A 15,548-nucleotide genomic window follows, 5' to 3' on the forward strand; every position below is an offset into this window, starting at 1 on the left:
CAACACTGTCCTATCCCCCCTAGACCAGGAACTCCCCACATACGTTCGAGACACCACCCATGCCCTCCACCTCTTCCAAGACTTCTGTTTCCCTGCCCCCCAATGCCTCATCGTCACCATGGATATCCAATCTCCCTACACCTCCATCCACCATGACCAGGGCCTCCAAGCCATTGTTTCTTCCTCTCCCGACATCCCCAACAGTACCCTTCCACCGACACTCTCATTCGTTTGGCCGAACGGGTCCTCACGCTTAACAATTTCTCCTTCGAATCCTCCCACTTCCTCCAGACCAAAGGGGTAGCCATGGGCACCTGTATGAGCCCTAACTATGCCTGTCTCTTTGTTGGCTACGTACAACAGTCCATCTTCTGTAATTACACCGGCACCACTCGCCACCTCTTCCTCTGCTACATTGAAGAGTACATTTGCGCCACCTCATGCTCCCGCGAAGAGGTTGAGCAATTCATCAAATTCACCAACATATCTGGACCATCTCTGACACCTCCCTCCCCTTCCTGGACCTCTCCATCTCCATTAATGATGACCGACTTGACACCGACATTTATAAACCCACCAACTCCCACAGCTACATGGATTACACCTCTTCCCACCCTACCTCCTGAAGAAATGCCATCCCGTATTCCCAATTCCTCCGCCTCCGCCATATCTGCTCCCAGGAGGACCCGTTCCATCACAGAACATGCTAGATGGCCTCCTTCTTTAGAGACTGCAATTTCCCTTCCCACGTGGTTAAAGATGCCCTCCAACGCATCTCGTCCACATCCCGCATCTCCGCCCTCAGACCCCACCCCTCCAACTGTAACAAGGACAGAACCAGCCTGGTGCTCACCTTCCACCCTACCAAGCTTCGCATAAACCAAATCATCTGCCGACATTTCTGCCACCTCCAAACAGACCCCACCACCAGGGGTATTTTCCCTCCCCACCCCTTTCCGCCTTCTGCAAAAACCGTTCCCTCCGTGACTACCTGGTCAGGTCCACGCCCCCCTACAACCCACCTTTCCATTCTGGCATCTTACCCTGCCACCGCAGGAATTGCAAAACCTGCGCCCACACCTCCTCCCTCACCTCTATCCAAGGCCCTAAAGGAGCCTTCCACATCTATCAAAGTTTTACCTGCACATCCACCAATATCATTTATTGGATCCGTTGCTCCCGATGCGGTCTCCTCTACATTGAGCAGATCGCTTGAGGGAACATCTCCGGGACACCCGCACCAATCAACCACACCACCCTGTGGCCCAACATTTCAACTCCCCCTCCCACTCTGCCAAGGACATGGAGGTCCTGGGCCTCCTTCACCGCCGCTCCCTCACCACCAGATGCCTGGAGGAAGAACGCTTCTTCATCTGCCTCAGAACACTTCAACTCCATGGCAGCAATATGGACTTCAACAGTTTCCTCATTTCCCCTTCCCCCACCTCACCCCAGTTCCAAACTTCCAGCTCAGCATTGTCCCCATGACCTGTCCTATCTGCCTATCTTCTTTTCCACCTATCCACTCCACCCTTCCGCCCCCCCAACCTATCACCTTCATCCCCTCCCCCACTCACCCATTGTCGTCTTTACTACTTTCTCCCCACCCCCACCTTCCTCTCACTGATCTCTCCACCCTTCAGGCTATCTGCCTGTATTCCTGATGAAGGGTTTTTATTTGAAACGTCGATTTTACTGCTCCTTGGATGCTGTCTGAACTGTTGTGCTCTTCCAGCACCACTAATCCAGAATCTGGTTTCCAGCATCTGCAGTCATTGTCTTTACCATCACTTTCAAAGCTGAGGTTTTCATATTTTCCAATTATATTTAAGAGCAGTAACATTCTGGACAATAATTACAAAACTAAGCAAAACAAGACCAGTTTCTCAATGTTATTAAATCATTTGTGGGAGATACATTACTAATACATGTTGGAACACGAAAGAAGATCACTTTGACATTTTTATTTTTATTGAGCCCAGTCCCCGTGGAAAAACTCCACTGACCCGGCAGTGAAGTGATTTTGTGTCCCCCCCTGGAAAGACCCCACTGACCCTGCAGTGAAATGATTTGGTGTCCCAAACCCGAGAAAGACTCCCACTGAGCCCAGTCTGAGACCCACTGACCGATTCATCTCCAACACTGTCATGTAGCGCCACCTCCCGCCTGTGGAGCAACATTACAGGCAGGAAGGTCCCCGGGTTCCTGCAGCTCACAGCTCACTCTACCCAGTCAGTCCCTCTCTACAATTGAGCTTCTATTTGTTTCTCTCTCCCCCTCCTTCTTTCCCCCAGACTGAGACTGACCCCCATCAGTTTACAGCTGGCAGGAGGCAGGGGGACGGGGTGAAATTATGGGATGGATCTGTCAGTGCCCTTTAATCCCGCAGATTGTCAGCGGGGCGGAGTTTTTCCCGTCGTAATTCCATCCCGGATTGAAGATGGGAAAGAGCCTCTCAGTGAAAGTGTGGGTGAAAGTGTGGAGATGGGACATGGTGTCCGCATTGTAAAATGACACCTGTCCACCCTCATAGTCCAGGAAAACCCCGATCTTCCGGGGATTCACACTCAGGGAGAGGGGGGTCCGTGAGGGGGAGGTGGAGGCAAAATAACGGCATCCGGGTAACAGCCACACAATCCAGAATCCGGTCTCCGGGCTCGGGGTGATCTCCCCTTTCCTCATCACAGACTCTCGGGCCACTCCCAGATACCACCAGGTCTTCTCCCCCACCTCCACTTCCCAGTAATATCTCCCTGATGTGAATCCCTCTGATCCCAGGACACAGGCCCAGGAATCAAATCTCTCCGGGGAGTCAGGGAGCGGCTGCTCTGTGTCTCCGAGTCTCACACTGGTCCGGTCCTCAGACAGGATGAGCCGGGGATGCGCTGTGTTCGGATCCAGAGTCAGAGAGGCTGGAGCTGGGGGAGAGATCAAATAACACCGTCAGGGAGAGGGAGGGAGAGAGAGGCCAGGGAGAGTGAGGGGAGCAGGTAGTGAGGGGTTGACCGATACAGGGGGGTGAGAGTGAAGGGGAGATAGGGCGAATCTGGAAAAGAGGAGTTTGAAGGAGTGGAGGGACAGGGAAAGAGAAGTAAGTGAGGGGGAGTGCAGTGAGAGTGGAGCAATGAGGAGGAAGGATGGTAAGGCCGAGGGCTGTTGAGGGATAAGGAGGGAGGTGCGGTGAGAGGGTTCATTTGGAGGGGAGTTAGTGGGGAAAGGAAGAACAGAACACTAACCCTAACATTAACCTTATCGCAGGACGGAGAGAAAGGTGAAAGAGAGGGAGAGAGTGAGGAGAGTTGGGATAGAGGGTGGAGAGTGAGGAGAGGTGGGAGGGAGAGGAGGGGGACTGAGGGGGTGGTATGAGAGAGAATGGTGTGGAGATTAAGGGGGAGCTCAGAGGAGGGAGAGCAATGCGAGGGTGAGTGCTCAGGTAAGAGCAATGGGAAGGGGTATTCCTAGGGCCGGGTAAGGGAGAGAGCAGTTTGGGGAGTGCCTGCAGTGCCATCATCTGGAGAGCCAGGAGGAGTGGGGAGAAGAAGGGGGAATTGTGGGGATGGGAAGTGTGATGGTCGTGACAAATTCCAGTGTGCTGGAGACAGTAAACTGAAGCAGAAAGTGAGGGGAGAGCGAGGGGCAGATTGTGTGGCAGAAGAGGATGGAGTAGAAGCACTAAAGGTTGGGGAAGTAGAGGGGAGAGTGAGGGGAGTGCAAGGGGGTGTGGGACAGCATAGGGGAGTGTCAGATGATAGGGGCCAGAAGGGTGACGGGAGAGGGATGGGAAGAGTGAGGGGTATGGGAGAGGTTAGGGAGACTGAAGGAGTTAGTGAGAATGAATTATATGGACAGGGTGGGGGGAGGGCAGAATGAGGGAAAGGAGAGACTGAGAGAGATGGATGGACATGGACTCCAATGGGAGATGGCTAGGTGCAGGAGGAAGATACGAATTAGAAGGGGAGAGTGAGTTGGAGACTGAGGGTGATGGAACTAGGAAAGGAGGGACAGGAAGGGAAGAATGAGAGGAGGGAAGAGTAATGGGGAAGTGAGCACAGGGAGGAGTGCGATAACAAAATGAGTGTCAGTGAAAATGGAGAGTGAGGAAAGTGGACGGTAAGTGGAACTGGAAGGGTAGGGAACAGTAAGTGGAAGGTTGGTGAATGCAAGAGGAAGGGGAGAGTGAGGTGATGTGGGTGGGAATGAGGATAGTGAGGGGAAGCAGGAGTGATGGGCAGCAAGGGAGTGGGGAGACTGAGGGAGGGGTAGAGTGAAGTTACATTTATCAGGGAGGATTCAGGGAAAGGGGAGGGTAGCATGATGGAGAGTGGGAGGAAATGACAGGAGGTTTTTTAAAAATTTCAGATCAGGGAATGGGAGATTGAAGAAATGGGGAAGTGATAGTGGATGGAATGAGTGGAAGCTGAGTAAAGATGGGGGAAGAGGGTATAGGGGTTTTGTGAGGGAGGGGAACGGTTTGGGATGGGATAGGAGAGAGTTATTGATGGTGTAGAATGAAAGGATAAGGAAAGGAGATTTGCCAAATAAGTGGACGATTGAGCATTGGAGATGGGGACAGTGAGTGGGAGGGTTGAGAGATGAAGATGCAGTGAGTGAGGGGAAGAGAGAAAGGGAGGTGAGAGTGAGGAGGAAGGGATGGCTAAGCTGGAGGGAAGAAGGACAGGTTCCTTTTGGGCATGGGAGGGATAAGTGAGCGGGAGAGAAAAATGTGTGGCAGGGAGTGACGAGGTATATGAGAGGGATGGGACATGTTAAGAGTATGGGGAATTAATCCGTATGTGGAAGTGAGAGAACAAAATAAGGGCATTCTGAAGGTCAGTGAATTGGAGGATGAGGTCAAGTCTGTGAGGGGGAGAAGAGAGTCAAGATGAGGGGACTGTAGGCCAGGGATTTAAAAGGAAGGAGATAGTCAGGTCTTGGAAGTTGAGCAAGTCTGAGGAATGTGGAGAAGGTGAGTGAATTTGAGGATGAGGTGGAGGGGAAGAGAAGTGGAGGTGAGAGTGAAGAGGAAGGGGATAGTGAGGAGGCAAGATTAAAAGAGGGGAGAGTCTGGGGTGGGGGAAATCATGGCAGAGTGATTATGGAGGAATGGAGTGGAAGGGGAGGGTGAATGTGAGATGGGAGTGAGGGGCAGTGTGAAGCAGAGGGTGAGAGCAGTGTGAGGTTGAGGGGAGACTGACTGGATTGGGAAGCTGTGATTGAGGGGACAGTGAGGGAGAGCTGAGAGAGTGTGAGGAATGAGCAGGAGGGAGCTGTGATATTGAGGGGGAAAGGGAAATCAGGAGGGAGTGAGGGAACATTGATAGCAATGGAGATTGGAGAGTGTGGGAAACCAGAGTGTTAGGGGGAGGTGGAGGGGAGAATGAGGTGGAGGGAAGAGGTTGTCAAAGTTTGGAAATGGAGGGAGGGTGGGGATAGGACTGAATGGTGAACAATTTAGAGGAATGATGGATGTGAAGAGTGTGGAGGTGAGTCAGATGGAGGGTGGAGAATGCAGTGAGGCCATAGTCTGTCAGGCTAAAGGACAATTAATGGCAGATACAAACCAAGAGAAGAATGAGGTCAAGGAGTAAGTAACCAGGATGGGAAGCTAAGCTAGAGGGATCAGTGAAGGAGAGGGAAGAATGAATGGAGAGTGATCAGGAGGGCAGAGAGGGAGTGCAAGAGTAGGCAAAAACAATGACTGCAGATGCTGGAAACCAGATTCTGGATTAGTGGTGCTGGAAGAGCACAGCAGTTCAGGCAGCATCCGAGGAGCAGTAAAATCGACATTTCGGGCAAAAGCCCTTCATCAGGTGAGTACACAGAGTAGGGTCAAGAGAGTAGAAGTGGGGAGTGAGCAGAAGGGAGACAGTGAGAGCAGGAGATAGTGGGGTGGGAGACCACGAGAGAGTGTTGCTTAGAGGTAGGGAGTGGTGATCCATGGCAAGGTGTTGGGGAGGGAGGGTGAGGAGAGTAGGGCCTGTATGGAGACAGAAGTGAGGGATAGGGACAAGGAATCTGAGGAGACAATGATGGGGTGAATAAAGAGATGGGTTGTGTGCAAGGTCATGAGATTGGAGGAGGTGAAAGGCAGGGGTTAAGGGAAATGGAGAGGGAAGTTAGCAGCGAGGGGGAGGGGGTTTGAAAATGAGGAAGATAACTCTGAGGAGGAGAATTGGGAGAGAGGAGGAGAGAGTGAAAATGAGATGTGTGTGGGAAGGCTGAGAATGTCGCGTGAGTGAGAGGGGGAACAATGTTGCTCCTTTAACAAGGTTAGGTTGTCCCTGTGTTTTTTGTCCGGGGGTGGAGGGTCATAACCGCATATCTTCCCATGTGCCTGGTTTCTATGGGATTTAGGGCTAATTTGGTTAGAGCTAACAGATAATGCCTCAGGTTTTAAACGGCTTTCAACTTTTTAAAAAAATGCAATGTCTGTTCACCTCCATCCCTCATCAGGATGGTCTCAGGGCTGTCCGCTTCTTCCTGGAACAAAGGCCTGAACTGTGCCCACCCCCACCACCCTCCTCCCCTTGGCCGAGCTTAGCCTCACCCTCACCAACTTCTCTTTTAACTCCCCTCATTTTCTTCAGGTCGGAGGGGTAGGAATCATTTCCCACATGGGCCCCTGTTATACCTGTCTCTTTGGGGTGTATGTGAAACATTCCTTTTCTCGTCCTATTCCGGCCCCCACCCACAAGGCTTTCTGCAGTATGTCGATGATAACATTAATGCTGCCTCATCACTCTCATGTCTGGAATTGGAAAATTTTATCAATTTCACTTCAAGCTTCCACACCGCTCTCACCTTAACCTAGTCCAGCTCTGACTCCTCCATTCCTTTCCTGGGAATATACAGGCCACCAATATCCATTATAAATCCACTGATTCCCACAGTTTCCTGGACTGCACATCCTTGCATCCTGCTACATGTAACGATTCCAGTCCATTCTCCCAATTCTCCACCCCATCACATTTTTTCCGATGATGCCAACTTTGACAAGGGAATTTCCGAGATGTCCAGTTTCTTCCTCAACCAAGGATACCCCAGCACTGTTGTTTACAGGGCCCTGAAATGGTCCAACCTTTCTCCCACACTTCCGCCCTCACCTTCTCTTCCCTCCTGTAACAACAATCGGCTTCCCTTGTCCTTTCCTAACATCCCATCAGCATCCACATCTTGAGGATATTAGCCACATTTCCACCATGTCCAGTGAGATGCCACTACCAACATATATTCCCTTCCCCTCTCTTAACCACCTTCTGCAGGGATCATTCCCTCAGGGACATCCTGTTGCAATCTTCCTTCATTTTACACACACACACACACACACACACACACACACACACACACACACACACACACACACACACACACACACACACACACACACACACACACACACACACACACACACACACACACACACACACACACACACACACACACACACACACACACACACACACACACACCCCCAAAGCACCTTTGCCTGCAATTGCCGAAGTTGTAACACCTGCCCATTTACTTCCTCTCTCCACAGTATCCAAGACTCCAAATGTACCCTCCTGGTGAAGCAGTACTTTACCTGCATTTCCCACAATCTAGTCTACTGTATTCACTGCTCACAATGTGGTCTCTGCTACCCTTGGGGAAACAAAGCATTAACTGGATGACCACTTTGAAGAAGACCTACTTTTTGCTCACAAAAAAGACCCTGAGTTTCTCATTGCCTGCCACTTTAACAGAGCATTCCTGATGAAGGGCTTATGCCTGAAAAGTCGATTCTCCTACTCCTCAGATGCTGTCTGACCGGCTGTACTTTTGACCTTAACACACCATTCTGTTCCCTGCCGAATACCTCCATCAGAAGCTTGCTGCAGTGCTCATTTTCTGCTTGCAAACACTGCAGCCCTCTGGAATTAGTATTCACTTCAATAACTTTAGGGTCTGAGTTCTCCCATGTCCAGCCTTGTTATCACATAGTCTGACATTACACACAACCTATTGCTGGCCATTAACAGTCTCTATTAACAGCTGTTCACCCTCATACCCAGATCATTATCCACTCCTTTGCCTGTCTAACTGCTCTTCTCTCTCTTTGGGGTCTATCCCCAGTTATCCTTTACTCCTTACTCCCTCACCCCACCCAATCCTCTGCATTTAAACTGACATTTTCTGAGTTAGAATCTGTTCTGAGGAAGGGTCACTCAATCAGAAATGCTAACTCTGATTTCTCTCCACAGATGCTGCCAAACCTGCTGAGCTTTTGAAGCAACTTCTCTTTTTGTTTCTCAAACATTCCCCATTTGATATGTGCCTGTCAGCCCTGGCTCTTTAAGGTCTACCCGTCTTCCTTATATTCTGGTAAAAACTGTTCCTCCAATGTCACTCCAGATGAAGCCAGCCCAGTCTCCTCTCGAAATCCTGTTTCCGTGCTCTATTCCTCTGATTAGACAGAACCCTTTGCTGCTCTGACACACAGAGCTGATGGCTCAAGACACTTATCCAAATGAACCCACAGAAAGAACAATGTTTCCATGGAGAGTCTGTCTGAATTTACAACTAATGATATGAAGATGTAACCTGGGGCCTTGGAGACCCTGCACAACTGGATTATCATCAGGCAAAATGAATACACATGTTTACCTGGGTGAATGGTGTGTGTCATTTCTTTCCAGACTGTGTACTGCAAAGGGCCAGTGAACTGTGCGAGAGACAGAGAGCTGTCAGCAGCTGAGAATTCGTTCCCCTCCTTACTAATCCTGTAAATATTAAACAGTTGACATTATAAATTCAGTTTTGTTCAAATATTAGAAATGATTTAAATAATCATGCTTTCAGTGTTGTTCATGTTTGAGTCAATGAGCTTGAATGTGAAATGTTCATCTTATTTTAAAACTGATCCAAAAATACTTAGATATTGCAAGGGCAAGGATTGGAAACCCCCACATCCAGAGAAAGGCCCATGCCCTGACAACAGATTAGTTACTGAGACATCACACACCATGCAGATGATAGACATTTCCTCCATCCCCTTACTGTATGATCAAGAGAGTTTGTGGAACAGAGACAAAAAAACTGAAATATCTGAAAGTCTTTTTATAAATATATGAAGGACAAAAGGGTAATGAGGGTGGGAGTAGTGCCTCTCAAAGATTAGCAAGGCAGCCTTTGCGTGGAGGTGCAAGAGATGGTGAGATACTAAACACCTATTTTGCACCAGTGTTTACTGTGAAGAAGGACATGAAAGATAAAGAAATAGATGGCGATATTTTATAAATGTCCATATTTCGGAGGAGGAGGTGCTGGATGTCTTGAAATAAATAAAAGTGGATAGATCCTCTGGACATAATCAGGTGTGCACTCAAACTCTATGGGAAGCTAGGGAAGTGATTGTTGGGTCCCTTGCTAAGATATTGCATCATTAACAGTCACAGGTGAGGTGCTGGAAGACTGGAGGTTGGCTAACATGGTGCCACTATTTAAGAAAAGTGGTAAGGAAAAGCCAGGGAACTAGAGACTGGTGAGCTTGACATTGGTGGTGGGCAAGTTGTTGGAGTGAATCCTAAGGGACAGGATTTCGAAAACTGTGGAAAGGCAAGGACTGATTAGTGATTGTCAGCATGGCTTTGTGCATGGGAAATCATGTCTCCTGAACTTGACAGAGTTTTTTGAAGAAGTAACAAAGAGGATTGATGAGGGCGGAGCAGTAGACATGAGCTGTATGGACTTCAGTAAGGCATTCAACAAGGTTCCCCATGGGAGATTGGTTAACAAGGTTAGATCTCATGGAATACAGGGAGAACGAGCTAATTGGATACAGAATTGGCTCAAAGGTAGAAGACAGGATGTGGTGGTTATTTTTCAGACTGGAGGCCAGTGGTGTGCCACAAGGATCAGTGCTGGGTCCAGTATGTTTCTTCATTTATATGAATGATTTGGATGTGAACATTGGATGTATGGTTAGTTAGTTTGCAGATGACACCAAAACTGGAGGTGTAGTGGACAGTGAAGAAAGTTACGTCAAAGTACAACAGGATTTGGAGAAGATCAGTGGACTGAGGAGTAACAGGTGGAGTTTAATTTAGATAAATTCAAGGTGCTGCATTTTGGAAAAGCAAATCAGAGCAGAACTTATACACTAAATGGAAAGTTCTTAGGGAGTGTTGCTGAACAAAGAGACCTTGGAGTGCAGATTTATAGTTCCTTGAAAATACAGTTGCAGGTAGATAGGATAGTGAAGAAGGTGTTGGGTATGATTTCTTTTATTGGACAGAGCATTGAGTATAGGAGTGGGGTGGTCATGTTGTGGCTGTACAGGACATTGTATCAGGTACTTTTGGAATTTTCGTGCAATTCTGGTCTTGTTCCTAGTGGAAGTATGTTATGAAACTTGACAGGACTAGAAAAGTTTTATGAGGATCTTGCCAGGGTTGTAAGATTTGTGCTATAGGGAGAGGTTGAATTGGCTGGGGTTGTTTTCTCCAGAACATCGGAGGCTGAGGGATGACTGTGTAGAGGTTAATAAAAATCATGAGGGACATGAATACGGTAAATAGACAAGGTCTTTTCCCTGGGGTGGGGAAATCCAGAAGTAGAGGGTTCAGGGTGAGAGGGGAAAGATATAAAAGGACATAAGGGGCATCATTTTCATGCAGAGGGTGGTGTGTGTATGGAATGAGCTGCCAGATGAAGTGGTGGAGGCTGGTAAAATTGCAACATTTAAAAGGCATATGAGTGGGTATATAAATAGGAAGGGTGCAGTGAGATATGGGCCAAGTGCTGGCAAATGGGACTAGACTAGGTTAGGATAACTGGTCGGCATGGACGAGTTGGCCCAAAGAGTCTTTCTGTGCCGTACGCCACTATAATTCTATGACTCTGTGATTCCCCATTTAAACTCTGACTGTCTCAGGCTGGTCAGGAGCCATGCAGGGACAGGGATGGCCATTCCCTGGAAACATGGGCCGTGTGTCTCTCTCAGGGTCAGGGGAAGGTCACAGTCACACAAACAGCCCAAATCAGGGCAGTGATCACTTCCAGCCTGAGAACCAGGCTGTACTATTTACAGACATCTTGTCATTGTTTACAATACTGTAGAACAGTTTTATCAAAGCTAATGCAGTTTCACACCTGTAATGAGCTTCTTGTTGTAAAAAACACTTTGTGTGTGAGCATAACCGGAGTTCATGTCGCCCGATAAACAACCCTTTAAAGCAGTGACAATAGCCAGGAAATAAACACTAAATAACCTATCCCTGAGCAAACTGTGCAGAGTTTCAGTAAAGAGCATGTCCTACCTTCTCTTCCGACAAGCCTCCTCCTGAAAGAAATGAATCACAAACAATGAGGATGGCAGTAACAGATTTCAGGAGGACTCAGATAGGCTGCTGAAATGTGCAGACACAACACGGAAGTGTGAAGAGATACATTTTGGAAAGAAGATAGAGGAGAGGGTAAAATAAACTGGAACTGACCATCAGTCCCGTTCACAGACACAGTGACTCTCACACTCCCACTGTACCAGACATACCCACACACCCTCCACATGGAACTGGAACTGGATTATAATGGGAGTTCTCGGAGATCATTAAGCTTTGGGAACACAGATAATAATACAAAAACAAAATAACAACTGATTCTCGGGAGAATGTCTGTAATCCCCAGAATCTGCAGACGGTGTGGCAACAGTTACAGAAAACAGAGATTACTGGAAATTCTCAACAGGTTTGGAAGGATCTGTGGACAGACTTCAGAGTGAACGTTTCGGGAGCACTGAGCCTAATTCAGAGACAACAGCAGAATCGTCCAGACAGTCACAAGTTCAGTTAACTTTCTTTGCACTAAATTCGATATTATTTCTACAGTCAGCATTATGTCTGAAATGTAGCTGAAATAACATGCAATATCTTCCCTTACCTTCAGAAATATCAGCTCGTCTTTTTGATCCATCTGTTTCTGCAACTTTGAGAGTTCCTCCTCAATAGAATTTAAATTCTCCTGAATCTCTCGAAGGTTTCTCTCCATTGGTTCTACAATCCTCTCCTCTTCTTCCCTGAGATCTCTGAGTAAACGCTGCTCTTTCTCAGTGAGAATCTGGTGTATTTTAGTGAACTCGGATGTGATGTGGGTCTGCAGACTGCTCGCCTGTTCCTACCAAATGAAATGTGAAACCTCATTAATGTCCCACGATAAAGGGAACAAAACTAACCGAGATCCCAGAGAATCAGCACAGGGAGAGCTCACCCTCACTTCGGAAATCTTCCGTTTCTGGGTCAGTTCAGCTTGGAGAACCACCGATTTCTTCTCTGTGAGAGAATCTAAGTAAGATTTCAGCTGATCCTAGAATTGGAAAATAAAATTACATTCTCAAAGTGTTCGCCCCTGAAAATGTGCTAATTCCTTATTAAAACTATTTCAGAAGAACACTAACGCTGCAGGAGAGCAATTGTCAGCGATACAATTCCTGTTTCTGGTCTCTGACGGAGGTGTGTGAGTCCAGACGAGTCTCAAAGATGGTCTGAACAGATTGCTTAGAAATATCGATGACAAAATACAATGTTTACCTTGTAGATTTCAACAGCCTCATTGATCGGCAGGAAGCGGTGCTCTCTGTGTTCCCGCGAATCTCTACAAATCAGACAGATCAACTTCTTGTCAGTTTCACAAAACAGCTTCAGATCTTCCTGATGTTTCTCACAGTGAGGTTTACTTTCCTTCTCTTTCGGATCCAGCTTTAATTTTCGAGCTTTCTCCGCCAGATTCGCTAAGGCCCGATTTACCCTGAGGTTTCTTTCCGTCAACTCCTCTCTACATTCCGGACAGGAGTTTATCTCCTTCTTTTCCCAACTCTCGGTGATACAGGAGCGGCAGAAGTTGTGTCCAGAATCCAGTATAACCGGATCGGTGAAGAAATCCAGACAAATGGGACAAATTGTCTCCTCGGTGAAACTCAGGAGCTGCTGTCTGGACGCCATGTTCACCCTCAGCACTTCCTGATTCAAACCACTTTCAGTTTCGATATCCCTGCGCTGGTCAAGACATCCAGTTCAACGTTTCCCCGAGGAATTTCACCGCAATACTCAGAGACTGATTACAGGAAATCGGAATGAGTCTCGGCTATTCAGCCCCCACCATTCAACATGATTCTGTCTGATCGATTACTCCAGTGCCTTTTACCCTCCCGATTCCAATAACCCTGAATGCCGTTGGTAATCAGAAACCTGGAAACTCCATCCTGAAACATGCTGAAAGAGTGATCTCTCACGCCCCTCTGCTGTCGAGAATCACAAAGATTCACAGCCATCCAAGGGAATTCAAAATTCTCCTCATCTCAGACCGAAGTGAGAACCGCCTTATGTTGAAGTTGGGCCCTGGTTCAGGAATCTCCAGCCCGGCGGGAATATCTCACCTGAAGCAGCACTGTCCACCTCTTTCAGCATTTTGTAAATTTCAGCTTGATCGCCTCTCATTTTTCAAAACTCTGGGGAATACAGGCTCCGTTTGCCCAGTTTCTCGCCATTGGACACAGTTCCGCCATCCGGGGAATAAGTCAGGTGACCCTTCTCTGTGTTCCCTGGATGGTGACGATATAGTTCCTCCGATATGGAGACCAAATATACACACAGTCCTGCAGATGCAGGCTAACTGAGCTCCTATCCAACTGAAGCAAGTCGTTCCTGCTCCTGTTCTCAGATCCCCGAGCAATGAAGGCTCACTCACATTACTTTAGCCTTCCTCATACCTTGCTGCATCCGCGTGAAAGCTTTCGGTGATTTATTGACAATGACACTGAGGTCCCACTGTACACCTGCACTCTTCAACCTCATCCTTTCCGAAATACCCTTCAAATCTCTTTCTCCACATTGTTTCACATTTATCCACATTATGTTCCATCCGGTATATTCTTGCCCATTCATGAAGCCTGACAATTCCTCAGAAGCCGTTTTACATCTTCCTCACAATACACTTTCCCCCTACGAATTTTCCTCCCCACAAATCTGTAAAGATTACATTTGGCCCCCAGCTTCTATTCACTGATATATTTTGTGGACAGCTGGAGCACAAATACTGATCCTTGTGGCTCCTGTCAGTCACAGCCTGTCACCGCGGGAATTTCCCAGTCACTCCTCCTGTTTGTGTCCCTATGTTCACCAGTCATTAATCCATATCTGTCCCTTATCGTAAACAAGTCTTTATTCTGTCAACATATTTGAAAGAGAAACAGGTTTAAAATGTGGAAGGGGAATTGACTGCGGGCGAGGAGTGTGAATGGACACATGATGCTGCCAATCGAGATGGGGTGGGAGAAACAGACAGAGAGATAGGGCGGTGGGGGTGATGGCTGGGAACCACTGTGCCTTCCACCCTGCTGTAGACTGACCTCATGGCCGGTGACAATCCCTCTGGTGAAATCCGGTGTAAGACCCTGATCCATAACCGATATTGTGTAGGTCGCTCAACCTCATGCACAAAATATTGTCAATGTTCAGCAGATAGCAGGATAGCAGATATCGAAACAGTCTTTCCAGTGTAGGGGGTAGTGTAATTTTTAAACGGTTAGCTGCATTTTAGTCTTTTCTACCTTATAGTAAACACAAGCAGACACTCGAAACTGGTGCCGGACCTCCCCCATGTTTTTATGAATGAAACAATTGTAACAGCTTTCCTCGATAGTTGAGAGACCGCCCTTAACCACAGTTGTACAACATCATCCATATAAGGAAAGAACGGGGAACTCGAACACTGATTGGCCAAATGAGTAACAAAATAATCGCAGGCACCAGAACCCAAATAAGGAAAACAGTGGGGAACCCTAGCACTCATTGGTCAAGACAGCAGTAGGAGACCCAGCCCACATTTACGTGTATATAATGTGTGGAGATTATTATTCATGTGTGTACCCACGAGGCACTGCACCCGACTTTGCAAAGTTGAATGAAAAGTTTTGGACAGACTCCTCCGTGTCTTTGTTCCTGGGAAGGGAAATAAAAGTGCCGGAGATGGGGCCGGACAGCCGCATATCTCGCACAATTGGGGGCTCGTCCGGGATGAAATAATTATTGCCGGGGGGGGCAGTCTCTTCGGTTCACAGATCAAGCCTGATCACAACAAAGACGCCTCTACTATATATTTATACTTCTCACTGATCAGCTTGGTCCATCGGCCATCGGCCAAGAGAGGATGTGACCCGGCTCATTTAAAAATAATTTTGAATCCTGGAAAAGGAACACACGGACGAGTGCTGGGACGACCAGTTAGTGACTATACATGGGGGTACACACATTTAAAAAGGCCAGACAACTCCGTGCACGGATCAAGGTAAGAGTTTTTTTTGTTCTTCCTTGTTGGCCGCGTGGTTTTGACAGTCATCTGTGAAAATGCTTTGGGCGTTTAAGACCAGGACCGAAGATAAGCCACAGGAAATTGTGGTTTTGACGGTCATCTGTGAAAACGTCTTAGGCATTTAAGACCAGGACCGAAGATAGACCATGGGAAATCAGACTTCTAGATTTACTAAGGAGAAGTCAGGGAAGACTGCAAATGGGAAA

The 15,548-nt window shown here is 47.7% G+C and overlaps 1 protein-coding gene across 1 annotated transcript; it reads right to left on the reverse strand.

The window, feature by feature from the left end:
* Positions 1-1,643: 1,643 nt before the first annotated feature.
* Positions 1,644-13,634, reverse strand: LOC148140071 (zinc-binding protein A33-like). The gene is made up of 6 exons (XM_087979269.1): positions 12,564-13,634; positions 12,244-12,339; positions 11,917-12,150; positions 11,298-11,320; positions 8,644-8,759; positions 1,644-2,918 (listed from the first exon to the last, which is right to left on the reverse strand). Exons 1-6 carry the CDS (start codon positions 12,972-12,974, stop codon positions 2,368-2,370), a joined length of 1,431 nt encoding a protein of 476 aa, XP_087835395.1. The 5' UTR covers positions 12,975-13,634; the 3' UTR covers positions 1,644-2,367.
* Between the last annotated feature and the right edge of the window lie 1,914 nt (positions 13,635-15,548).

The sequence above is a fragment of the Chiloscyllium plagiosum genome, unplaced genomic scaffold (assembly GCF_037043375.1).
Source record: "Chiloscyllium plagiosum isolate Xiang-an unplaced genomic scaffold, Cpla_swu_hap1 HiC_scaffold_35, whole genome shotgun sequence".
Lineage (NCBI taxonomy): Eukaryota > Metazoa > Chordata > Chondrichthyes > Orectolobiformes > Hemiscylliidae > Chiloscyllium > Chiloscyllium plagiosum.

Excerpts from the sequence above, each read along its gene's own strand:
- LOC148140071 (XM_087979269.1), bottom strand. The coding sequence starts at position 12,974 with ATGGCGTCCAGACAGCAGCTCCTGAGTTTCACCGAGGAGACAATTTGT. Across the intron at positions 12,340-12,563 it reads AGGCTGTTGAAATCTACAAG|GATCAGCTGAAATCTTACTT; the intron begins GTAAACATTGTA and ends TTCCAATTCTAG. Across the intron at positions 8,760-11,297 it reads GAGGCTTGTCGGAAGAGAAG|GATTAGTAAGGAGGGGAACG; the intron begins GTAGGACATGCT and ends TAATATTTACAG.